The sequence below is a fragment of the Camelus dromedarius genome, chromosome 16 (assembly GCF_036321535.1).
Source record: "Camelus dromedarius isolate mCamDro1 chromosome 16, mCamDro1.pat, whole genome shotgun sequence".
Taxonomy (NCBI): Eukaryota; Metazoa; Chordata; class Mammalia; order Artiodactyla; family Camelidae; genus Camelus; species Camelus dromedarius.
Window position 1 is genome coordinate 46592862 of NC_087451.1, and position 26111 is coordinate 46618972.

The following is a 26111-nucleotide window of genomic DNA, read 5'->3' on the forward strand; positions in this document are numbered from 1 at the left end:
TAATAACGCCTTCTCATGCTTTCGCATATTAGCCCTTGGTAAATGTTGCATGAAATTTGATGATCCTGTTAGGGAAGGGAAGATGATTCACAATCATCTATTCCTAATCCGCAGACCCTCGATGAAAGCCTGCCTAGGTTTAGAGTTTAGAAAACACTGCGGCTGAAAACAGTTGACTTGAAGACAAATGGCCCTCTCATTTAAACCATTTAAACTAGGGGGCCTCCAGATCCCTGCAGGAATGGTAAATTCAACTCTTCCCGCCCCCCTGCTAGTTTCTCCATTAATCCGTGAGAGCAGAGGATCCTGGGGAAGTTCCGTCGGAGGGGGCTTCTGACCCCAGCAGGGCTCCCCGCCGGCTCCCAGGGGGCGGGGCCGCAGGCTTCTCGTCGCGTGACCCGGCTGCGGCATTTAAATGTGAAATTGAGCCCTGGCAACTAAACCTTGCGGGCAACCGGCGCTGCCTCCGCCTGCACGCGTGATTAATCCAACATCAAATCAGAAGCCCCGTGGCGACCTGCCGCTCGAGGAGCCCGGCGGAGGAGGCGGCCTGGGTTTCTGAGGTTTACGCACGAATTGCCATGCAAATGAATTCCGGGCCTGGGGCCTGCTTTCTGCGGCTCTCTCAGGAAGGCAGATGCCGCAACGCTCTGGGGGCCTGTTCACACCTTCGGCATCTAGGCGGGGAGGTGGTGAAAGGAGGCCCAGGCTCCCCTTAATGCCGCGGGAAGGGACCGGCTGGGGGTGTGGCATTTGTGTGGGTCCCGCCACGCCTCAGCCAAATGACCAGCAGGAAGCGGCAGACATCCCTGGAGGCCCTGGCTGACGCGGGAGGTGAAACCAGTTCCAACCTTTATTCTGGCTTTAAAATAAATAAATAGATCAAAGAGTTTCCATTTCCTGGCCTCGGCACCGGGGCCACTGGGGAAATCCCTGGACCAGATGGAGAATGTGCGAGAAAGCACGGGCGCACCTGCCCAAGGCACCGGGCCGGCTCACTTGCTCTTGGCTTCTCCAGCTCCTCCGGGCTGAAGCTACTGCCAGGGTCTCCCGGATTTCTCCCAGGGCACTGGGGAGAACTGTTACAGTCCCCAGCACCCAAAAACTTTTCCTGGAGGCACTTCAAGGATCTTTTCAACACGTCCTCCTTGCAAAAGGGAAGATCTGAGATCTAGATGTGGGTCGCTTGAAATTCAGATGATCAATCAAGGGCTTGTTTACTCAGGTCTCCCAAAGGACAGCTACCAGAGGGGAGTGTGGCTGTGCTGAGAGACCTTGGGACTCCCTCAGACCATTTTAGGTTTGTAAGAAATACACTACTGAGCAAGACTCATTCTCTCTCTCTCTTCTTTTTTTCAAGAGCAGTGTCTCCATCTCCTGAAAAAGAGTAGACATTGGCTCTTTTCAAAATGAGAAACATGGGTTCAAATTAATTAGCTGTGGGCCCCTTGTCACATTACCCAATCGCCTTAGGCCTCAGTTTTCTCATCCATAAAATGGGATTAATACTAACCCCTCATGGTTGTTGTGAGAATAAATGAAACAGTGCGCAAATTAGATATAATACTTGTACACCCATCACAAAAGTACTAGAAGGATACACAGTCTACAACAAACTGTTAACTGCAGGTTCCTTCTGGAGAGAGGACTGAAAAGTAGTGGGGGAAAAAGTGGTGGGAGAGATGACAAGAACTGACATGTTTTATTCTAAAGATTTCAGCACTGTTTGCATCTTTTATATTTTATACATTTATGCATAATACAGGGGCTGCTTCACGGTAGATACTCAGATGTTAATTTTTAAAACTGACATCTTAGTTTTAACATAATTTTCCTTTCGGGCTTCTGGTTCAAGGTGGAAGACTGAGTGCATGTAGTTTTTTGTTTGTTTTACACCATTATGATAAATCTGTCATAGGCCTCTCCCTCTTAACCCAGATCTCTAGACATAAGTCATATATTAGGCCAAAACCTATAACAGCCCAGGAAAATGGCACAGGGCATTCTCAAGTATAAGGAATTCTGAGTAATCCCTGAAATGAGATAAAGGTGTCAGATTGAATGCAGAAGCCACAGGCCACAATATACCCAGGTGAGGCCTGCTGCCAACACGTGGGGTAGGGCACGGGGAGGAAGCAGATCCTGGAGCAGGAAAGCCTCCAGGGACAGCTACCTGGAAGACTGGAGGAGAGGAAACAGGAGAATCCAGGCAGTTCAGCACCCAGATGCCCCTCCTGTCCCATCCCCCTTTCCCCAGACCCAGAGTTCAACAGCTCTGATTTTAGCTCCCTTTTTCTCACTGACTTTTTTTCACTTCTGGTTCACGGAGATGTATATCTTATTTTTTAGCCCACCTATACCTTTTAGATCTTTTTTTTAAAAAAAGTTTTATTTATCATGCTTTGTTTAGAGCAGAGCGACAAGATTAAAGCATGAATTTATAGCATGAACTTGATCAAAAGTTTGAAGTGATCAATTTTCCATGAAAATATACAAATACTGGCTTGAGATGAAAACCCTGCAAGAGCTTTACCAAAAGAAAATGCCCATGTTATAAAAGCTATTTTAGGACACAGAAACAGATGGGAAGTTACCTAACAAATTTCATGACACTATCATAATTCTGACACTAAAACTGGACAACAGCAGTAAAAGGAAAGAAAACTATACGTCAGTATTTTCTATACCATAGATGCAAATAGCCTTAATTGCAATTGGCATACTGAATCTAGCAATGTTTAAAAAATTAAAAGTACATCTCAGGATGTACTTTTATGCATGGTTGTGCAGGTTGTGTACTGCACAACTTGCTGCCATGTGAGTTGTACAGTGCGCAACTGAATCTTCTGAAACCCCGTATATCAGACCAAATAGGGTTTATCCCAGGAATATTAGCCTAGTTTAACATGTGTGAAAATCTATTTGTGTAATTCACTACATCAATAGATTAAGGAAGGAAAAAAGCATATGATCATCTTAACATATTTGAGAAAAGCATTTGTTAAAAGTTAACACCCATTTCTGCTTAAAGAGAACAGAAAACATACTCCCAGAAACTAGAAATAAAAAGAACAGCAAATGTCCTTAACTTAGGTAAATCTAGAATTAGCATACTATTCAATGGTGAAGGGTTAAATGTATTCATATTAAATCTAAAAAATGGGCAAATAGTATCACAAAGAAGAGGAAATAAGAATAGCCAAAGAATATAAGAAAAGGTAGTGTACTTTATTAATCAGGGTTATATGTACATTGAGATGCCATTTTTGTCCATTAGATTGGCAAAGATGAAATATAATAACAAAAATTGGTAAGGGACTAAACCAGTTCTCTCAAAAAGTATGGTGAGAGTATAAACTGGAACAACGTTTACGGAGAACAATTTAACAATACCTATTAATACTGTAAATGCACACATTTTTCAGCTTTGCAATTCCATGTCTAGATACTCTCTAGAGAAATATTCATGCCTAGGTACCATACATGGTTTTTCATTGCAGCATTGTTTGGAGTAGCAGAAATTAGGATACCCTGCCAAGGGTTAGATTCATCCCCACTGCCTTTTCTCAAGCAAGAGAAGTGCTGGGGGAAATAATGTGCTCTGGGAATCACAGATCTTATAACCTTATAATTCCTTGGACAGCCTCTCGTAGAAGATCAACTTTGGAGCCACTGACCTCAGAGGTGGCTTCCCTGCTACAATCTAGGAAAGACGGTGTAAGAGGACCCACTGTGGTCTGAGGGTTTGAAAAGAGGAGTAGCCTGACCCCCCTCCCCCAGATGGGTCCCCAGGGATGGAAAGGAAATGGTGGTGGATGCTAGAACTTGTCCTGCCCGGCTTTCCTGGGCAGATTGACACATGGGGATCTGCCTGTGATCTGAGGGAACTGGGTGTTAGGAGCAGGTGTCCCCAGCTGAGGTCAGCACTGAGGAATGGACACTGTCCTCTCTCCAGGAACAACGACAGCCCATGCTGGGTCCTGATCGGTGCAGCCCCCACACCACTGTGTACCAGGGTCATCTGTTGGCCTGCGCAGTGAGAAGTCCTCACTGTGAATGAGACTCAGGTCCTCTGCCAACTTGGGTGCAGCGGCGCCAACCACTGCTGCCTCTTTGACTCGGTAAGGGAGAGCTTTGAGGAGCTGCTGGCTTTCTGCTTGTAACATGTGGACACTGGAGCTGAGAAACAAGGAAAAGTGCCAAAGGATGTGCTCTCAAGATTGTGGAGCAGGTGTTACCCCTCTCATACCTACTGGCCAACTGGCAGAGATTCAGTTGGTACTTGAACAGCATTGGCTGCCAACAGTTTATTAAGACCTACCAAGAATCCTATGAACCAGGTAAGATGGTAAGCCTTTAGCATGGGTCTTATTGTCTATGTGATGAAAACCTATTAACCAGCCTGATCCCACAGTGAAACTGAAGACTCTCAAAGCAGAAGTTTGAACCCTTTCCCCTGGCTCGCTGCTTGGCACAATTCAGGTATCCACAGAGGCTGCTTTAATGGTGCCGGCATCCCTTTCTCCCTGATGGAAGGAGTTTATAGGCCCAGAACTGATCTCTTATGATCATGAAATGAGACATACAATGCTTTACTCTCAGAACCTGCTTTGAAGTGGGAGAAGTTTTATTGTCCAAATCCTTCTCTTATAACTCTCTAATACTTGGTGATTTAGATACCTCATGAACACTGAGAATTATAGTGAAGGTATTTTGTTGACCTTTTTAATTGATGAGTTTGGAGTTTATAAGTACTTCATACTCTATACAATGACTTTTTAAAAAAATACCAGAAAAAGTTCCATTTATCAAAGTCTACCAGGTTTGCCTGTTTACAAACTCAGCAAAATTTACAAATTGCAACAAAGCTGTCATCTTAACACCACATTGATCTCTGCTCCCAAAGAAAACACACACACATATTTCATGCCACCTACATCTATGTCAGTGATGGCTGATCTCTTTAAAAGAGGCAGAAAGTAACGGAATTTGGAGAGACGAAAGCTCAGCCTGCCTGTGTGGGGACTTCGGGGCTGTCGCTTGTCACCTAGATGGAAAGATGTGACCCCCACCCCAGTGCCCTCCTTCCCCAGAGCTCAGCGGGGAGAATGAATGTGGGTGAGCATTCAAACCTGGAAACTGACACCTTCAAACACCATGATCACTATCTAGGGACAGCAGAGTCACCTACATGATTCGAATCACAACTGGCCAAGTGTTCTGAAATAGCAGATCTCAATGGATTTCTCTGTTCCATTGTCCAAGTGTCACTCAACTTTCTGCTGCTATGTTTGCTCTCAGGCCAAAGGTCACTTTGGGCTGCTTCCTCCCTCTGACTGCTTGCTGGCTCCTAACACAAATGGATTATTTTATCAACTGTCTGGCAACTCCTTATCTAATTCATACACAAATTCAAAAGGGCTTTTCCCTCCACATTTTACTTAGAGACATCTAAAGTTCTTAAGTAAACTGGAGATTGGGGGCAAGGGCTTCTTTTTTAATATCAACCTTTGGGGATATACAGACAGAAAGGGCCTCACCAGACATGAACCAGCAATTCTATTTCTGGATACACACACAAAAGAATTGAAAGTAAGGCTTTGAAAGATACTTGTACACCAATTTCATGGCAGCACTATTCACAACAGCTAAAACGTGGCCTTAAAAAGGAAGAAAATTCTGACAGCTGCTACAGCATGGATGAACCTTGAGGACATTATGCTAAGTGAAGTAAACCAGTCACAAAAAGACAAATGCTGTATGACTCCACTTATATGAGATACTCACAGAGTAGACAAATGTATGGAGACAGAAAGTAGAATGGTGGTTGCCAGAGGCAGTGGCAAGTGGGCGACGGGGAGGTAGTGTTTAACAGGTATAGAGTTTCAGTTTTACAAGATGAAAAGAGTTATGGAGCTGGATGGTGGTGATGGTTGCAAAACATGAATGTATTTAATACCACTGAACTGTACACTTAAAAATGGTTAAAATGAAAATAAAATAAAATACACAGTCCTAGGGAAATAGGTTTTCTCTAATCCTACACGTTTATAATTTGATATAGTATACAAGGTGGTAATCACAATTCCTCACTTTATTTTAGAACCTGAAACTTGTATAAAATGCTTTCTTTCACATGCTCTGTATGGAAGGAAAAATCAATAATGCAATAATGAAAATTAACTCTGAATAAAGTTGTTTACCAAAAAAATTGGTTAAAATGATAAATTTTATGTTACGTGTATTTTACCACAATAAAAATTTTTGGAAAAAAAGAAAGATATAATGCTCCACTCTGTTTTCTATAGTTGGTGGCAATTGTAAGAAAATTTCTTTTTCAACAGAACAAACTATAAGAGTGCGCTTTAAAAAAGAACAACAAAAAACATCAGACATTGCCCACCACATCGTGTCGAGCACTTGGCAAAGCCTGCCTAATTTGCGGGAGCTGGGCTGGCTGAATCCTGGACATGTTAAAATAGATTCTGGTTTTTGCCCAAATCCACTGGGATTCCATGTCAGTGGGGTGTGATAACAGGAATCTATCTTTTTACAGTGTTCCTAAAGAGAATTCTGACTTGTGATCAGTTCTTTATCTAGATTATTCCAGAAGCAGAATAATCATAGTTTAGTAATTTCCTTAGTTGTTCTTTCAGGTTAATCTGTAAACAGTTGTCAAGCAGGTAGGACACATAGGGTTCTGTGTGGCAGACGTTAGGAAAACAGAGGGCGAATAATAATGAGTTATTGTTTATTGAGTGCTCACTATGAGTCAGGTACTGTGCTGAAAACTTACCATGAATTACCTAATTCAATCCTCACAGCACTCTAAGAGGTACATGCTATTAACACAACCATTTCACAGATGAGAAAACGGAAGCAGAGGTGAAATAACTTTCTAAAATCCTTACAGCCAGTAAACCTGATGCCAGAGCCTGCACTGTTTACCACCATAAGCCAGTCCCTGCCTTCAGCAAGCCTGGTGAAGTGGGGGGATCATTGAAATGACCATAATAAGAGGCAGAATGAAACAAGGGTTAACTTGAGACACAAAAACAATTCCTGGGGGAGAAGCCACATCTGGGACAGTAGATTGGACTCCAGAGATTTTTTACCCTTTTGCCAAACAGCTAAAGGGCTCTGGAAATCCCCAGCAAATTCTAGAATGGAGCCGCAGGCAATTAGCAAGAGTCAACCCATCTGACCATGAGACAGATCCAGAGAGTTCTTTTCTAACACAGATTTTTCTTCAAGAAAAGGCACCAAACAGGTTGCAGCCCAGGGACTGAGGGGAAAAGCTGGCTATTTTCACTTCTCAGTTTCTAAACTTCTTGATTTGGCAATGTTTTCAGGGTAGGAGTCGGGTCATGCTGGGAAGTGGTCAGATACGAAAGTGCAGATTCTGGATTTTTCTTCCTTGTGGTGCCTGCAATTGATTCACCCAAGGACTGTGACTCGGGGGCTAGAGAGAGCTGTCAGTCAATTTGGGACCCAAATAGCAAAGTCAGGGGCATCTGAAAGCAGGAAGGTGACCCTGTTTCAGGGGACCAAGCAGGTATTATTCAGTCTGAATTAAGGCCTCCGAGGTTGAAGGTCATTCCTAACTCAGAAGTTGTTTTTCTGAGCTAGTTTCCCAGAGATTGTGCATGAACTGCAGCAAAGACACTACCCTAACCCCACAGTGATCTCATGTTTTCAAAGATGTCAGGCTCTGTGGGTCCAAGAAACAAACTGGTCAAAAAAAGGCAGTGGAAGACTCTATTTTGAGATGTGAAATGCTCTAAGGGGCCTGTTTTCCTTTTTTTATTCCTTCATCCTAAAGATTAGCTATTAGAGGCTCCCTCCAACCTACAAATTTATTTTGGCTTCATCAATATTTGGAATTTATGATACTAGTATGTTTTATTCTGTTCTATCTCTCTACCTATCTCTCCTATGAGTAACTGCCTTAAGTTTTAAATTACCTACTTTAACAAGGCAAATGCTAAATATCTACAATAAACCCAATTTAGAGGAAGAAAAAAGGAGAGATTTAAGATTTGAATGTAAAAATTCTGACTGTAAATATCTTTTTTCCTCTAACTTGGCAGCTATTTCAATGTATATGTAAGCACAATGGCTAAGCTGGATTTCTCTCCAACCAAGTAACTCAGATTAAACACCATTGCTCAAATCTAATTTTGATATCATAAATCAAATTTATGGTACATATAAATTTGAAGCATGAAATGAAAAATGGTTGTTTCTCTCCTTCTCCCCCCAATAAACCAAACAATAACAACAAAAGCAAAACAGTCACCCTTGGAAACTTCACAAGCAAAAAGAAGCGACAAGAAAACAGGTCTAGAGGGATGTTGATTTGGGGCTTATTTAATAAGACCATGGTGGCAAAGATAGCTGAGGGTCCACCAAAGATTCCTGCCCCAGCCCCCTCCAAAGAGTAGGGCTGTTGCTGGGGACCAGCTGCCCAGTCAGGGGCAACACTTGCCAGGACCCGTGCACCTAAGCAAGGATATATATGCCTCGTCGCTGCCGATGGACTATGAATGGAAGAAATGGGTATCAGTTCTGGGCTAAGAGAGTTAAGAAGCAAGTGTGTCTTCACTCTCTTGTTCCCCCAGTGCACTCTGAAAACTGAGAACCACAGGGACCTAGAGGAGGGTAGATCCACAAGAGTGCAGGAGCCTAGATTCTGAACAACTGTGGAAAGCAAAGCTGCGCATCAGGAACACTTACATTTACTATCCTGTGAACCAGAAGAAACCTAGCCTGCTTAGCCACTGATACGTTGGAGTTGGCTTATTGCAGTGAATAGCACTATTTTGTTACATTCCAATGTGCTGAGATTAAGGGCTGGAGGAGGGAGTAAAGACTTATTAGTGAGTTAAAAGGCACCCTGGGGAAAAAAACCACATTTTTTCCTTCGATGGAAAACTCTTTAATATAGGGGTTATCATCTCAAATGCCTAAAACAGTAGGCAGGTATGTAGTGTAAAATTAGCAGATGCGAACACCTAGGCAGTATCTATGTGACAGGCACTGTTCTAAGCGCTTATTCTAACTTACTTAGTTCTCCCAGATTTGTGAAGTAAACTATTATAACCCCTGTTTTGCAGATGAGGAAACTGGGGCCCACAGGGGTTAAGTAATCTGCCTAAGGTCACACAACTGGTGAGTGGCAGAGGCAGGGTGCAAGGCCAGGCAGCCTAGCTCCAGAGTCGTGCTCTGCTCACTCCACGATACACACACTTCTCATCATCTAAGTGGATGAAGGGGCCAGGTGAGGCTGAAGCGATCAGCAAAATCATGTCTAACCTGAAGGGGTCAGCTATTCAACACTACTGGTGATTTCCGTATGTACTGTAGACCTACCCATCTTTCAAGAAAAGCCAGACACCCAGATTTTATGCAAAAATCTCCCATTTTAAAATTGCTTCAATTTTGTTTTAACCCACTGCAGCCCAAACAAAGTGCACCAGCAGACTGTTTGTAGCCCAGGGCTGGCCACTTGCCATCCCCGCTTTCAGACCTGCTGTCTCCAAGGACCGTGCTGTCTTCTGCTTGTCCCAAGGCCCTGGGGAATTCTGGGTCTGGGAGCCAGAAAAGGAGTCAACTCTGCAAACAACAGCTCCTTCAGGCCTGCTGATATGAATAATTAATTTCTGTTTTCTCACTGCCAGCCCACAAAGGTTACCAACAAGCCCAGCATTCAGGAGGAATGCCATGCCCTTCTGAGACAATGAAGACAGGCGTGGGGGTCCCTGGGGGTGCACAGGGAGCCCCACAGTGAAGTCCAGCGTGGTGCCCTGCGCTCAACGGGAGCCTGTGGATGTGGGCACAGGCCTGTGTGCGCTCTCCCGGCCTCCGTGGGGCCATCAGAGCATCCAAGAGGCTCATTAGAGATGTGACACTCTGTGGCTTTCTCTGCTGTCAGCGGGAGAGGGCTCTGAATTCCTCAAGACGCTTTAAAATAAAACAAAAAGGCACAATTATGCAGCCAAACCGAATGCAGGCAGCTGCATACAAAGCAGGGCTTTCTCTATAATAAGACAACAACCTCAGCGAGACAGTGCTGAGGTCTCACCTTCTTCCCTGGGCTGCAGCTGTGAGGCATCCGTAATTGGATGCTCCACTGCTCCGGCTCTTGGATTATTCAAACTGCAGGATTTCCAGAAGCCTCGGGTTTCAATTAAGGATATGACTAGGCAACAAGATGAACAAGATACCATTTTTCACCCTTATTGTCTATTTCCATGCACATGGCCACACCAGTAATGTCTGTGACAATAGTAATAAAATTAGCCAACATACACTGTTTACTATGTTTCAGGTGCTAAGTGCTTTATATATTGAACTAGTTCATCTTCACACCGACTTGATTAGGTATGGATATCATATTATTATCACCCTCAATCTATAGGCAAGGAAACTGAGGCACAAAAAAATTTAAGTTAGCTCAAGGTCACATGGCAATCAAGTGGCAGAGCTGGGATTCAAACCCAAGCAACGTGACAGTCCTAACATGTGTGCTTTGTACACAGCATGCTCTCAATCACCCTACCAGGGGCTGTTGGCATTTACACAGAGCTTACTGTATGCCAAACCCTGTGCTATATATTTTCTAGACATTATTTCATTTAATCTTTACAACATCAGGTGAAATATAATCATCTCCATTGTACAGAAAAGAAAATAGGTTTATAGAGAGGTGAAGTAATTTGATCAAGGGCACAGAATGACAAGCAGCTTACAGCCTAGAACCAAACCCAGGTTCCTCTGATTCAAAGCCAAGCTCTTAACCATTATTTGGTACAGAGTCCTAGCTCATCTAACTTACTGGGGTTCATAAAATCAGGCCTGGAACATCATCCAGTCCAATACCTTGTTTTAGAGATGAGGAGCTGGAGCCTGGAGAGATTAAGAATTAGTGGTGCAATGGAGTAGGGTAACTTTGGTCCCAGGAAGAGCTGAGCTCCAATCCTAATCTTGTTCTTTATTAGCTGTGTGACTTGGACAAGTGACTCAATTTTTCTAGACTCATTATTACTAAAGAATAAGAATAGTAATACTTAGTCTCATTGGACTGTACTGATTAAAGTCCATGTGTAACATATACTTCTAATAAATACTTGGCATGGCAAAACCATATCATTATAGTCAGGCATCCCCAACTCATAGATTGATAGTTTCAAACTTTTGTTTACAAGTCTGTTCTTTATGATTTGAAATAATGGTGTAATTGGTGAGTAGGCTGTGAGGAAGTCCCCAGATCTAATTAATGAAGACCTTGGAAAATTGCACTGCACTTCTGGAACTTTTCTGAGTGTCACACTCATTTCAAATGTGCAAAATCCCCGAGGAAATCACATTTCTCAGAGATTTGGACAATCAGATATTTAGGTGTTCAATTGTCACAAATAAAGTTAATATACTACTTGATCAATGATATAGACAAAATAGGTTCCCATGGGTTTTAAATTCTAGTATTCTTTTCATTATGTTAATGATTTCATGATTTTGCATCTGGAGCAATGGACCATGCTCTAATGGGCTGTCAGCAATGCAGGAATATCAAGATTGGTAACATATATCTGGTTTCACTGAGGGGGGTTCTTATATTTGGTTGCTATGGCTGATTATTTAGCAATATATGCCTATATGACCAGCCTCCCATAAAAGTCTCAAACCTTTTATTAGTTCTAATAGTTTTTTTGGTGGCATCATTAGGATTTTCAACATATAGTATCATGTCATCTGCAAAAGTGATAGTTTTACTTCTTCTTTTCCAACTTGGATTCCTTTTATTTATTTTCTTGTCTGATTGCTGTGGTTAGGACTTCCAATACCATGTTGAGTAAAAGTGACAAGAACGGGCATCATTGTCTTGTTCCTGATCTCAGAGGAAATGATTTCAGCTTTTCAGTGTTAAGTAGGATGCTGGCTCTAGGTCTACCATATATGGCCTTCATTATGTTGAGGTATGTTCCTTCTATATCAACTATATTGAGAGCTGTTACCATAAATGAATGTTGAATTCTGTCAAAAGCTTTTTCTGCATCTATTGAGATGATCATGTAATTTTTATTTTTTAATTTGCTAACATGGTGTATCATATTGACTGATTTGCAGGTGTTAAGTCATCCTTGTAGCCCTGGGATAAATCCCATTTGATCAGGGTGTATGATCCTTTTCATGTACTGTTGAATTCAGGTTGCTAATATTTTGTTGAGGATTTTTACATCTATGTTCATCAGTGATACTGGCTGTGGTTTTCTTTTTCTTGTGGTGTCTTTGCTTGGTTTGGTATGAATGAGCTCAGAAGTGTTCCTTCCTCTTTAATTTTTCTAAATAGTTTGAGAAGGGCAGGTATTAATTCTTCTTTAAATGTTTGGTAGAATTTACCTTTGAAGGCTTCTGGTTCTGGACTTTTATTTGTTGGTAGTTTTTGGTTTTTTTTAAATTACTGATTGAATTTCATTACTGGTAATGGTCTGTTCATATTTTGTATTTTTTCCTGATTCAGTCTTGGGAGATTGTACATTTCTAGAAATGTATCCATTTCATCTAGGTTTTCCATTTTATTGGTGCGTAACTATTTACAGTAATCTCTCATATCTTTTGTCTTTCTGTGGTGTTAACTGTAACTTCTCCTTTTTCTTTTCTGATTTCTTTGAGTCCTCTCTTTCTCCCTTGATGAGTCAGGCTGAAGGTTTATCAGTTTTGTTTATCTCTTCAAAGAATCAGCTCTTAGTTTCATTGATCTTTTCTATTTTTTAAATTCTCTATTTGATTTATTTTTGCTCTGATATTTATTATTTCTTTTCTTCGACTAACTTTGGGCTTTGTTCTTCTTTTCCTGGTTCCTTTAGGTATAAAGTTAGGTTGTTTGAGTAAATATCAGGATAAAATATTATCCTAAAGTGCATTTTATTCTGGCAATCAAATAAACTAATTTGCATATAATAGATATAATCTATTCTTGAAGGATAAAAAAAAAGCCTCAAACCTTGAGATTGAAACAGACTTCCCTGGGGGAAGATATTCCACATATGTCTTTGCAGTTTGCTACGAGAGAGAGAGAGAGAAATCCAACATGGTGTAAGACAAGGGAGGACATCCAGAGCCTGTTTTGAATCTCTCTGGAGTCTGTTGATACATATATGTTTATTGCTGCTTTTGCTGTGTCTCCTCTGGAAAAAAATCCTAGCCATAAGTATAACCGGCTACTGAGTCTTACAAATCCTAGCAAATCACTGAATGAAACAATAGTGAAACAATTCAGCCATTTCTGACATTGTTTTCCACATTTTTGAGACCCACTCTCTCATACATCCTTCTTCAGCTTGGGTCCTAGAGGTTTCAAGGAAAATACTTTGATTTCGGAGGCTCAGAGAGCTATTCTTCTGTATGAATATAACTCAAGTGTTTTTATCAGTCAAGATAAATGATGCAATACAGCAGGAAAAATCAGCACGAAATATTTCAGTGGCTTAAAGTAACAATGGTTTATTTCTCACTCTAGGATATATCCATTAAGGGTTGAGTAGTAGCTCTGCTCTGTATTGCCCTCCCTTCTAGGACCCAGGCTGACGGAATTGCCATCAATTGGAACATTGTATATTGCAGTAGCTAAGGGGAAAGAGTGCTCTGAAGGGTCTCATACCAGCATTAAATGCTCCAGTCTGGAAGCTGCATACATCATGTCCACTCAAATTCATTGGTTAGAACTAGGCAAATAGCCCTACTCAATTTCAAGGGAACCAGGAATGTAATCTTACCTACCATGTTCCTGGAGAGCAAAGGGGAACCAAAATATTTAGTTCATGGTCCTAATGACTAGCACTGGTCTTCATTAGCTGCGGAGGGCCTAGTTGGGCAGGTTTGAAGTATCAGCCTTTTTCTGCATTGACCACCTTCAGGAAACAACATATGCCTATCAGGTAGAAGGTTGCAAAATGGCAAATTCTCAGCTGGTGGGCAAGTGGATGTGGTAGTAAGTCAGAAGGGTACACGTCAAAATCTCCTTTGAGCATGTGAGGTTGAAAATGGAAAATTGAAGAAAAATCCACCATAGACCTTGAGAATCACAGCTCTAGAATATGTCTTATCAATTTGTCCTACTGGTCCAAAAAAAAAAAAAAAGAGGAGAAGGGGGAGGAAGAGATGAAGATAAAGGTAAAGAAGAGGAAGAAGAAATGAAAAAGGTTTTAAATGCTTAAAACCCCCAATAGTCTGCCAAGGTATTCCAAGTCCCACAAAATTCTTACTTGAAAATGTACAATCATTCTTCTATTGTTCAATATACACACTATGTCAACATCGTGTTGGGGCAGTAATACTAGAATTAAAAGAAATGATCCTCTTCTAATATACCAAATCCAGTGGGAGGAAGAGAGTGGCAAACCATTTTAAATCATTTCATAATTGCTCATATGAGTGAATGTGCAAGTTCAGGGAAGGATTGTGGGCCAACACTGAGCTGGTTTTCCAAAACCACTCACAGTCCCCTTCTCTCTTAACACTCTTTACTATAGATGCTAAAGAGTGAAAATTTCTGATTTGTCAGCCCTTCCTGCTGCTAATGGCCATGTGACCCAACATTGGCCAATAGCATGAAAGCAGCAGTTGCTAGGTAGGAATTGGGGGAAAGCCTTTTAAAGGGACAGCTAGCATGATGCTGTCAATCTGATCTCATTAGATTTAGGGGCTAGAGCAATCACTCTTTTATGTGGAAGATAACTGGGGCTGGAGGAGAAAGGCTAAAGGCAGAACAATGAGTTATGGCAGTCTTTTAGATTAGAGGGAATGGAATGAACCTCTAGATATTCATGAACATATATTGAATACTTCCTATATGCCGAGCACTCTGACATGCTGGGGCTACAGAGGCAAATAAGACATAGGTCAGAATAAGGTGCTTCTCACAATGTCAATCACAACCCCAGGGCAGGAATGAGGGGTGTTTGTGGAACCTCAGGTTTGAGATATTCTGTCCCCTGCCCCAAGTCCAGGAAACACAAACAGGGTAGGATGGGGCCCAGAGGAATTAAGGTCAGCCTCATTATGCAGCAAGTCAAAGCGGCACCAGGACTGCTGTGGTGATGGGAAGAAAGTGACTTAAGAGGCGATGGTCCTTTTATGTACATATCTCACCCAAACAAGCCCTGATGTTCTCCCATATCTAGTCTGGTTATTTTAAATCACTGTGTTGGGGCAAATTAGAAAAGGAAATGGCACAGTCTTAGGAGAAGCCTAGACTCAAAACAGTCCCACTTGACCTGATGAAAATGGTCTGGAATTAAAAAGGGATGATGGTTGCACAACTCTGTGAATATACTAAAAACCATGACTGCACACTTTTTTTTTTTTATCTTTTTAATGGAGGTACTGGGCCTCCTGCATGCTAGGCATGCACTCTACCACTGAGCTATACCCTCCCCCCCACAACTGTACACTTTAAACAGATGAATTTTATAGTATGTGAATTATCCTTGATAAAATTAATTAATGAATTAATTTTTTAATCGAGGGGTTAATAATCCCATCACTTAGCTCTAAGTGAACTTGGGCTTGTTAACTGGTCAGAGCCTCAGTTTTCTCACCTGCAAAATAAGAATGGTCATACTTTACAGCAAGAACAGAACAGTAGATTGTTCTGAATATTAAGTGTGGTCATGTAGGTTAAGCACACATCATGGTGCCTTCAGGTAGTAGAAGTGAAATATCTTCTAGATCCTTTCTTTCAAGTATCAGTAAAAATTTTAAAACAATCATTTTCTCAGCAGCCGCAAGATATGACATAAGCTCTAGGCAAGCTCCCTTCAGACAGTCTTGTCTCAGGCAGACAAGAGCAGGGATCAAATGCGGAGACAGGAACACCAACTGAAGCTGACGCTCACTGCAGAAAGACTGCGGATTGACTCTGCAGCTTGAATAACAAGAGAGATTCACATGGTGTAAAAAACAGCTACACAGACAGAGCGGATGGTAAAGTCAGGCGGGCACAGACATTTCCGCTTATGATTCTAGTTTAGTATCCAAACAGAATCCAAGTTCCAAAATAGCCAAATTGACCATAACACCTGCACAAGCCAGTGTGGCTTCAACACAGCCCTGATGTTTAGAGATGACCCAGACCCCACTCCCCTCACTATGGTTCCTCAAAACCAGAATGAACCAAAGGCAAACCTTATACAACCAGAATTGTCTGGCACGATGCCAAGTCAGGGAATGTCAGTGGTCACTGAGCTTCTCATCTGTGACTATTAGAAAATCAACAAGGTACTTATCAAGTAACTGCCATGTGCCCAGCCTCATGAAAGGTATTGTTGTGAGGGAGAAAGAGAAGCATAAGCCATGATCCCTACTCTTAAGGAGCCAGCTGACCTCTTAGTTTGAGAGCAACACTTCACAGTAAACATGTAAAAGGCGTGCCTTGCACAGAGCAGTGGTTCAGTTGCTATTTGTTTATTAGATCAATGAATTAATAGATGACACAATAACAAGACAATTGTGCGAGTGTGGGGCTCACTCTAAGAACCACAAGATGGGTTGGAGTAGTTGGGAAAGGCTTGTGCCAGAGGCTGCTAGTTGCCTACTCCATATCAATTCCTCCATTTTTCCTTGTAACAGAGCCCCTATTTTATTTGAGGTGGCCATATGCCCAGATAAAATACTACATTTCCCAGCTTCCCTTGTAGTCAGAGATAGCTAATGAGCTCTAAATAGAAATTGTCAAGAGAGGCTTCTAGGAAAGTGCCTTAAAAGGCAGATCAACAGCTGCTACTCACTCTTATGTCCTTTCTCCCTTTCTTCTAATTCCTGTCTGAAACATGAATGTGATGGCTGGATTTCCAGCAGCTATTTTGGACTGGGAGGCAACCTTGAGACAAAAAAGCAAAAAGAAGCCTAAATCCTGATGACCATCATACTCTCCCTGGATTGCTTATCTCTAGAATTCTTTTACATGAGCGATAAATAACCCTCTATCTTGCTTTTGGGGGTTTTGTTGAATGCAGCAAACCCATATCTTAACCAATACAAGGTTCCACCAAAAAGCCAGGCCTTAAAGGAAGGACTGGCTTTGCAACTGAGGAAGTGAAGGAAGGAGGGCATCTCAAATGCCAGAAAGAGCACAGGAAAAGACACGGGCAGGAATAAGCACTGGCTGAAACCAAGTGGGTAGAGAGTAGGAAATAAGGAGAAGCCAGATGATGGTTTGGCGGTAGGGGACAGGGCTTGAATGGAGAAGGACCAGGAACCACAAAGGACTAAGAAAGTTTGTTTCCCCCTGAAAAAGCAAAACACCTCCGGATCTGGAGGGGAGTAAGAAAGAGAAAGAGGCAGACAAAGAGGCTTAGGGAACTTCATTACATGAAGAGACGTATGAGCTATGGCCTGGTTCAGCCAACTGAAAGTTCCTGGACTTAAGACAGTAACAATAACACCATCTAAGATTTATTAAACACTCAAGTGCCCTCCCATGTGCTACACACTGTACACACAGGATCTCACTGAAGCGTCACAAGTCTATGACATGGTCCTACTGTTATCACCCCCATTTGGCAGACAAGGAACTGGGCCTTAGAGAGTCAGTAACTTATCCAAGGTAAGCATCACAACACTGCAGGCGAGGTAAAATCACGCCCATTTTTCAGATGAGGAAAGGGTTTGTACCATTCTTTGAAAGCCAGGAAAAGCTATGAAGATCCTAACTTTAAAACATAAAGATCGAGTCAAATATAGAGCTAACTGCTTTGTAGTCTCTTCACCAGAAGAAAAACAGATGAGAAGAATAGAAAAGTTCCCAGGCTTGGCTGCATTTACCACTTGTAGAGGAGGAAGACACAGTTAAACTGGCTCACCCACACCCTCTGGGGGGCTAGTGATGTGTTCATGGGGAGTAGATGGTGCTAGGATGGTGGGGGTGAGGGGCGGGAGAGGTGGCAAGCATTAAAGGACCAAGCAAACAGAGACACCATGTCAACTCTGGTTACAAATGAATCACAGCCAACCACTAGCTCATGTGTCTCAAATAATTTCTTAATATCTCTCCACAACAGGGAACAGAAAAAAAAACTACTCTGTCACAGCTAAGGCTGAAAATTCAATACTTTGAATTAAGATATTCAGTCACATCCACTGAACACAAGGAATTCTTCCTGGAGCGAAAACCTCATTAGTCACTAACAGGAAGGGGAGAAAAACCATCAGGTTACAAATGAAGCAGGTAACATGAGTCCCTAGTAGGAAATGCATTTCCCATGAAGATTAAAAATAAAAAGTCCCCATCGGCAGCCTGGCAGAATCTGATGGCAGGGCCTCCCAACCAGAGAAATCTGGAAGTCTATACCTGGCCCAGGATAGCATTACACACACCGGAAGGTAAAGAGTGTCAGCTTTGTAAGCCTGACCCAAGATCCAGTGCCGACTCCACCACAGGCTGTTTTTTTTAAAATTATGATCATTTATTATTATTTTTAATTGAAGTATAGTTGATTTACAATGTTGTGTTAGTTTCTGGTGTACAGCATAATGATTCAGTCATACATATATATATATTTTTTCATTATAGGTTATTACAAGATACTGACTATAGTTAGTTCCCTGTGCTATGCAGTAGGACCTTGCTGTTTATCTATTTTATATCTAGTAGTTTGTATCTGCTAATTCTAAATCCCTAATCTATCCCTTCTCCCCTTTTCCACTTTAGTAACCATAAGTTTGTTTTCTATGTCTGTGAGTCTGTTTCTGTTTTGTAAATAAGTTCATTTGTCTCGTTTATTTTAGATTCCACATGTGAGTGATACCAATGTGATATTTGTCTTTGTCTGACTTACTTCAGTTGGTATGATCATCTCTAGGCCCATCCATGTTGCTGCAAATGGCATTATTTCACTCTTTTTTATGGCTGAGTAGTTTTATATGTATACCACATCTTTATCCAATCATCAGTCAGTGGACATTTAGGCTGCTTCCATGTCTTGGCTATGTAAATAGTGCTGCTATAAACATGGGGGTGCGTATATGTTTTTGATTAGAGTTTCCTCCAGATATACGCCCAGGAGTGGGATTGCTGGATCATATGGTAAGTCTATTTTTAGTTTTTAAAGGAATCTCCCTACTGTTTTCCATAGTGGCTGCACCAAATTACATTCCCACCAACAGTGTAAGAGGGTTTTCTTTTCCCTACATCCGCTCCAGCTTTTATTGTTTGTTAACTTTTTAAAAATGGTCATTCTGACCAGTGTCAGGAGATACCTCACTGCAGTTTGATTTGCATGTCTCTCATTATTAGTAATATTGAGCATCTTTTCATGTGCCTGTTGGCCACCTGTATGTCTTCATTGGAGAAATGTCTGCTTAGGTCTTCTGCCCATTTTTTGACTATTTTTGTTGTAGTTTTTCCTCTTTTTTGTTTGTTATTGAGTTGTATGAGCTGTTTGTATATTCTGGAAGTTACGCCCTTGTCAGTCACATCGTTTGCAAGCATTTCCTCCCAGTCCATAGGTTGTCTTTCTGTTTTGTTTATGGTTTCCTCACCATAAGCTGTCTGATGCTGGGTAAATTTCTTCACTTCTCCTAGCCTCAGCATATTCACCTATAAAATGGGATGAGTAACTTCCAATCACTAAATGAGGCTACATGAGATGGTCTGCTGCTCCTGTTGCTATGATTTTGACAGGACTCATATCTTAAGTGTCCTTTGCTTAAAATTCCAGGGGAAAAAAATGCCATAAGATATAAAAGAAAGAGCCTAGATCTGGCTCATAGACACTGCTTTGAGGGTCATGAGCCTCTGACCCTGAGGTTACTTTTAGGGCTCCTGGGTCCTCATCTATCTGAAGAGGGGCAGGAAGACCCTTAGACCAACCCTAAGATCTCTTCCTGTTCTAGGCTCTTGAATGTCGCTAAGGTTCTAAATGACAGTCCTTACCCATTTCAGGCTTTAACAAGTTACCTCCTAGAAAGTTGTTTATCTAAAAACTTTTAGTTTCCACCCTAGAAGCAAAAGGGCCAGTGAGAACCTCGAGGGCAGGTCACCAACTTTTGCAGTCTTGGCCCTTAACACAAACCTGGCACAAAGTAAGACCGGGTAAATCCTTGTTGAGTGTAATGGACACACGAATGAATGAATGATTTCCAAGGGCTGGCAAAAATAGAGACTGTTTTTCCACCACTGAGCAGTTTAATGCAAGGAGAAAATGCTACCAATTTCAAATATTAATGATATTTATTTTGTCATCTGATCCAAAATCAGAATACCAGATGAATAGTTGCTGCCAGCCAAAAGGATGCCTGACTTGGGCTTTTGCTGGAAGAGTGCACTTTGGTCCAAGCATGGCACAGGGTTTGCCACAGGCTACAGAAGGAATATGTAAACCCTGAGAAGAACAGGTTACCCAATCTCTAAGGCAGGGATGGCAGAGAAGCATGTCAACATCTGAAAGGGAAAATACCAGGGCCTCCACATGTGGGCATGCAGTTGTGTCTGCCCAGGTGCTCCCAGCTGAGGAGCGGAGATCCAAAATCCAGCAGGTGGTCTGCTCACCTGTGAGGCTAAGACCACCCAGGAGCCCTATGGGCGGGTGGGAGCCCTGCTGGTTAACCTCAGCAGCAGATGAACTGGGGTCTGCTGGGGACTTTAATGATAAAATAATAATAATATAATAATAATAATGCATACACACATATACACAAACACATGTATGCATTTAATGGTCACTGTGTGAATAAACTAAACTCTTTAAATATTTGATTGTACTTAATTTTCATAACTACCCTGAGAAGTAGGTGTTGGTGTTTGAGGCAGAAGAGCTTGCTGTTTAAAAGCTTGGACTTGAGAGTTAGACTGCATGGATTCAAATCCTAAGTGCTGCTTATAAGCTGGGTGGCCTTAAGTGGGCTTATTTAAGCTCTCTGGGCCTCATGCTTCTCTTATGTTAAGTGGAAATAATAATAGTGCCTGTCTTACGAAGCTGTTGTGGAGTATGAGTTAATACATGTAAAATGCTTACAACAGGAGTAGGCACAAAGTTGAAGCATCAACTCAAAGAAAACCTACAGTCATAGTTAACACTGTGGGTGCTTACTATATGTCAGGGCCTGTTCAAAGCCCTTGAGAAATATTATCCCATTTATTCCTCATATCAATGGTCTGATGTGAGCAGTGTTTATTAGTCCCATTTAACAGATTAGAAAACAGAGACACAGAAAATTCAAATAACTTCTCCCAAGGTCATGCAAGCAGTCCAGCTTCAGAGCCCATGGTCTTTATCAGCATTTTCAAATCTTTTGGCCCAATCCACAGCAAGAAGTACATTCTACATCAGGACCCAGTATACACTCAGACAGTTATACATAACTGAAACAAAGTTTTAAAACAGAAACTACGCACCATCACCATGTGCAATGCATTCTGATGCTTTCTATTATATTGCAACCCATTAAAAAAAAAAATCACTCAAAAAATATTTGTGGAACACCTACTATGTGTTAGACATTGCTGTAGGCTTTGGGGGCTACGTCAGTGGATGAAAGAGAGAAAAAAAAAAATCCTTGCCCTCTTGGAGCTTGCATTTACCAGAAAGAGAAAGTAAATAAAATCCACATGCAAAATGGTAGCAACTGTGGTGATAATTTGGTGATTGCTATGGCGAAAAATAAAGCAGGGAAGACCAAGGGTGGCCAGAGAAGGTTTCACGACGCTTTCACTCCCCACTACGCTGATTTCAGCAGGCTGTCACCCACAATGGAAAACTCCTGTCCTTAAATCTCGCCACTCCAGTGCCTCCTGTATATATGAAGCCTCTTCCTCCTAGATTGTGCCACGTGCACACTTGTATCTGACTATGTGCACATGTGTACACATGTATAGGCGTGCATGGACGTGTTGCACGCATGTATGCATATGCATGTCCACCTCCATTCACTTCCTCACTGGGGAGCTTTGGAGACGGGAGGCCGGTGTTCAGGGGTTCCCTACACAATCCTGCCCTACCCTGCAGAGGGGTCCTGGAATGGAGCCTGAAAAATAGCCCAGGCACCATTAGCCAATACCATGAGTGCCAGACGTGCCTTCAGTGCAGAAGAGGGAAAATCTTTTTTATCACTGGTCCACCCAGAGGGAGCACCTTTTGTAAATTGTTAGGCCAGAGGGAAAGCTAGTTCCTAATCTGAATCAAGGCCCTCTATGTGCTAGAGTGCCCTTAAGGAGAGAAGAGACAGCACACAGGAATAAAAATCACCTCCTGGGGAAAATCCAGTGCATTGGGCACACCTGGCAGGGTGATTGATGGTGATTGATGTGGCTCTGGGAGGAGATGGGACTGGAGCCAGCTCTAAAGCAACTCTGAGCCACCTAGGTAGCCTCCACTGAGGGCATTTGGAACTTGGCACGAAAGTGAAATCTTCAGACTCTCAGTTAAAGGGGCACATAAAAATGGTACTAGCATGGGCAGCAAAAGCACTGCCTATGGGAAAAGCAGCCAGTCTCTGCTAATGAATAAGTGTAATTGATCACAACAGATGACTTGATGGCCCTTCCAAATGTGCTTTTAGCAAAGTGGACAGTTTTTCATTCAAATGCAAACTCACTCAGATAAGATCTAATAATGGAGATTTTGGAACAATCCCAGCATCAGTGATTTCTTTTTTTCCCCTCCTACACTGAACAGGAAGGCTTCTTAAGTTCCTGGTCACAGCTTCACCCAGTCAGATGACAATTAATGTTTTCCCTATGGCTGAGGAGACCCTGACAGACCCTGGGGCAGCAAAGGGCCAGTCACAGGATACCACACATCCCTATCTGTCCTTTCCTCCTTAGCCCCTTTCCCACCCTCTGACCTATGGGGAGATGAGTGGCTGGGAGACACACTCAGTTCAATCATCCATTTATTCAATAAATATTTATTGAGCACTTACTATACACAAGGCACCGTGTTGACCATCACAAGGGGATTCCACCATAAGATGGTTAAGACCAGGTCCCGTCCTTAGAAGAAGGGGCAGATGTGAAGGGAGGCAGCAAATGACAGGAGGCTCGAGTGGAGGTCCCAGCTCACTCCAACAAGCACTTAATCTTTCTGAGCTTCAATTTCCTCCTTTATCAAATGAAGACACTGCACTAAACATGATCTCTGGGCACTAGGCCAGCTTGAAAACTCTATGAATCTAAGTCCTCCCCTTCCCACGCAGGCTCCTAGGCTTCTAGGAAGCTGACAGATCAGGTGCCGCCTTCTAGGAAGGGGGCAGTCAGGAAAGGAAACTTCCCCACAGTGAAAGTTTCTTTCATTTTGGCCAGCACACAAGATACAAGCTGAAGAAGATGAGAGGTAAGTTCAGGAAATTAATTGGAAGATTTAGACTTCCACATCAAGGAATCTGGGGAAAATGGGAGCCACTGGAATTTGTGCAGAGAAGAATGTGGCAAGGAAATCTGACCGACCTGAAGAGGATGAGCTGGAGGCGGGGAGGGCTGTGATGCTGCAATAGAGTAGAAAGCTGAGGCCTCAGTTTCCTCCCATGGTCTGGTGGAGCACATCATTCCATCTCAACCGCCCCACCCCCCATCCTCACAATGCTTATTTTCTTAAACTCGCCCAAGCGGAAATCAATTTGCACCATCTTTCTTTTTTCTTTCTTTTCTTTTTTTTTAAGTTCCACAAGAGCCTTCAAGGTAAACAGGTAAATTTTATCTCTCAGCCCAGGCGCCTGAGGTTAAACAGAACCTACAAGGTGTGCCAGGGAGGGGCGCAGGAAGCCACCAGCAGCTCCCGGGATAGGCGAGGCGGGGATTTAGAGAGGGTTACGCCTACCTGCAGAGGAGCCGTCGTCGTGGTCAGAGCTGTTGTGGCTGCAGTCACTGCCCCTCTCAGGCGAGCTATGGCTGGGCGAGTCTCGCTCAGGCAGCCCCAGGAACCTCTTGCGCCGCCACAGGGGGAGGGGCTCCTGAGCGCCACGCCGGGGGCGCTCATCTGCCGCCGGGGGCGAGCCCCGCAAGTCCTTGGCCTCTGCCTCCAGCTGCTCCAGGTCGCGGCTCCCGCGCTGCTGTCGCCGGTTCCCAGGGATCAGGTGCATCCAGCGATGGGAGCTGCACGCCCGCGCCGGCTTTTCGGCCTCATCGCAGGTCTCGGGCAGGCAGGGGGCCATGAGCAACTGGCCGAGGACGAATTTCTCGTTCAAATCCACCATCTCGAAGTCGTGGTCACTGCTGTCGCCCCCATCGTCAGCGCCAGAGGCGTCCGGCTCGCCCTCCTCCGAGCCCCGCCCCGAGCGGCTCCCGGAGGACCGCTCCTCTCCCGGGGCGCTGGGAACTGTGCCATCGTGGCCGGGGGGCGCGCAGCCCTCCTGGGCCCTGAAGAGGAGGCGAGACTGCAGCATCTGTTGGTGAATGGCGGCGGTCAAGCTGCGCACCGCGCCCCCTGCCCCCGCCGCCCCGGGCCAGGTGGGAAGGTCCAGACACACGTAGGAGGGATTCTTGGCCTTCGCGGCCACCTCCGGGTCGGGGAGCGAAGGCCCGGGGGGTCCTCCGCTGACGCCTGATGCACCCTCCTTCTTGCGCGGCGGTGGCGCCTGCTCTGGTCCCGCCGGCGCCGGCTCCTCGGCCGAGACCCCCCCGCTGTCGCCGTCTCCCTCCTCCAGGCGCCGGCAGGCGAGGTCTCGCTTCTCCAGGGCCGCCTGCAGGTAGACGACTTTGAACTTCTCCTCAGCCAGCACCTGTTGCAGGTACTTCAGTTTGAGTTTGCTGCGCTCCAGCTCGCGCTCCATGTCCAGCACCGAATCCAGATGCATGACTGGCGCCTCCTCCCCAGGGAACTCGGCCTGCCAGTGGCGTTCAAAGTCCTGGGGATCCCACATACCGGGCGCCCCTTCGGGCCTCCGCGGCCCAGCTCCTCCGCGCGCAGCGGGCTGGGGTCGCGCCCGGCTCTCTCTGCGCTGCGCAGTCTCCTGCCCTTCACTTCAGCCCCAGAAGATAATATGAGAAAAAATAAAGTTTTTCCCCTTCCGCCCTCGTGTCTTTTTTCTTCTTCTTCTTCTTCTTCTGGGTTTCGCCTCTCTGACGTCAGCGGCACTCGGCGGAGGCAGGCGCCTGGGGGCCCTGGGCCCGCCCAACCAGGACGCGCGCAGCCGGCGGTCTGCAGCCCCCGCACCGGCCAGGACTCCCCGGGAGCTCTGGCTTCAGGACAGCAGCGGCGGGGGCGGAGCCTCGCGGGCGCCTCGGGGCTGCATGGGCTGGGCTGCGAGAGGGCCCCGCGGGGCGGGCCTGCGGTGCCACCCACCCCGGAGGCGCCGACCACGCTCGAAACTGGCCGCCGTAGGCCGGCTCGCACCTTCCTGGCCAGTCGGGCTGCGCGGCTCTCGCCGCCGCCAGCGCTGTGCGCGCGGGCTCCCTGCACACCAGCGCGGGGGCGCGCGGCCAGGGAGGCGGGAGCCGCGGGAAGAGAGCGCGCGGGGGCGCCCTGGGCCGCAGCCAAGCTCCCGCCCGCCGGCCGGCCCTCCGCAGCCTCGCCTGTCCAGGGTCAGGGCGGTGCCTGGGACCGAGAAGGAGAAGGTGGAGGAAAGGCGATGTGGCGCAGCGGCTAAGACAGGTGTCGAAGGCAGCCGTCTGCTGACCGGCGGGGTTGTCCTGAGCCAGGATTTATTGAGCGTCTTGAACTGACTTGTCCAAAATCACAGAGCTGTTTATTCCATAGCTGGGGATATAACTGGGGTTTTTTGGTTTGTTTTTGGTTTTGTTTTGTTTGTTTTTTGGTTTTGTTTTGTTTTGGTTTTTGAGACCCTTTAAAGCTGTCTCTCCATGTTCACTAGAGTTTTTCGGGGGAGAAATAGGCAAGAGTGACAGTCCGAGGCCCCTGTGACTTAAAAGCTGAGGGTTCTCCAGTGTGACTCCGTGTGGCTGAATCAAACCATTACTGTAGGGGTCTTAGACACCTGGGCGTGTAAGAGGACCCTCCACTCCACTTCCTCTTTGTGGCCTCAACACTTCCCCTGGGGAGGAAAAGAAAGGAACCCGCGCCTGGGCTGGCACTCGCTATGGGGCGGATGCGGGCTCCCGCCTCGCCTATCCTCCACACTGGCTGCACCGCTTTTCCAGGGTCTTGGCTGGTGAG

The 26111-nt window shown here is 44.5% G+C and overlaps 1 protein-coding gene across 1 annotated transcript in view; it reads right to left on the reverse strand.

Moving 5' to 3' along the window:
• Positions 1-25146, reverse strand: part of ABR (ABR activator of RhoGEF and GTPase) — a 172687-nt gene extending 147541 nt beyond the window's left edge. The window contains exon 1 of the mRNA XM_010978926.3: positions 23817-25146. Within this exon, the coding sequence (XP_010977228.3) occupies positions 23817-24858 (1042 nt within the window). The 5' untranslated portion in view covers positions 24859-25146. The remainder of the gene's footprint in view (positions 1-23816) is intronic.
• Between the last annotated feature and the right edge of the window lie 965 nt (positions 25147-26111).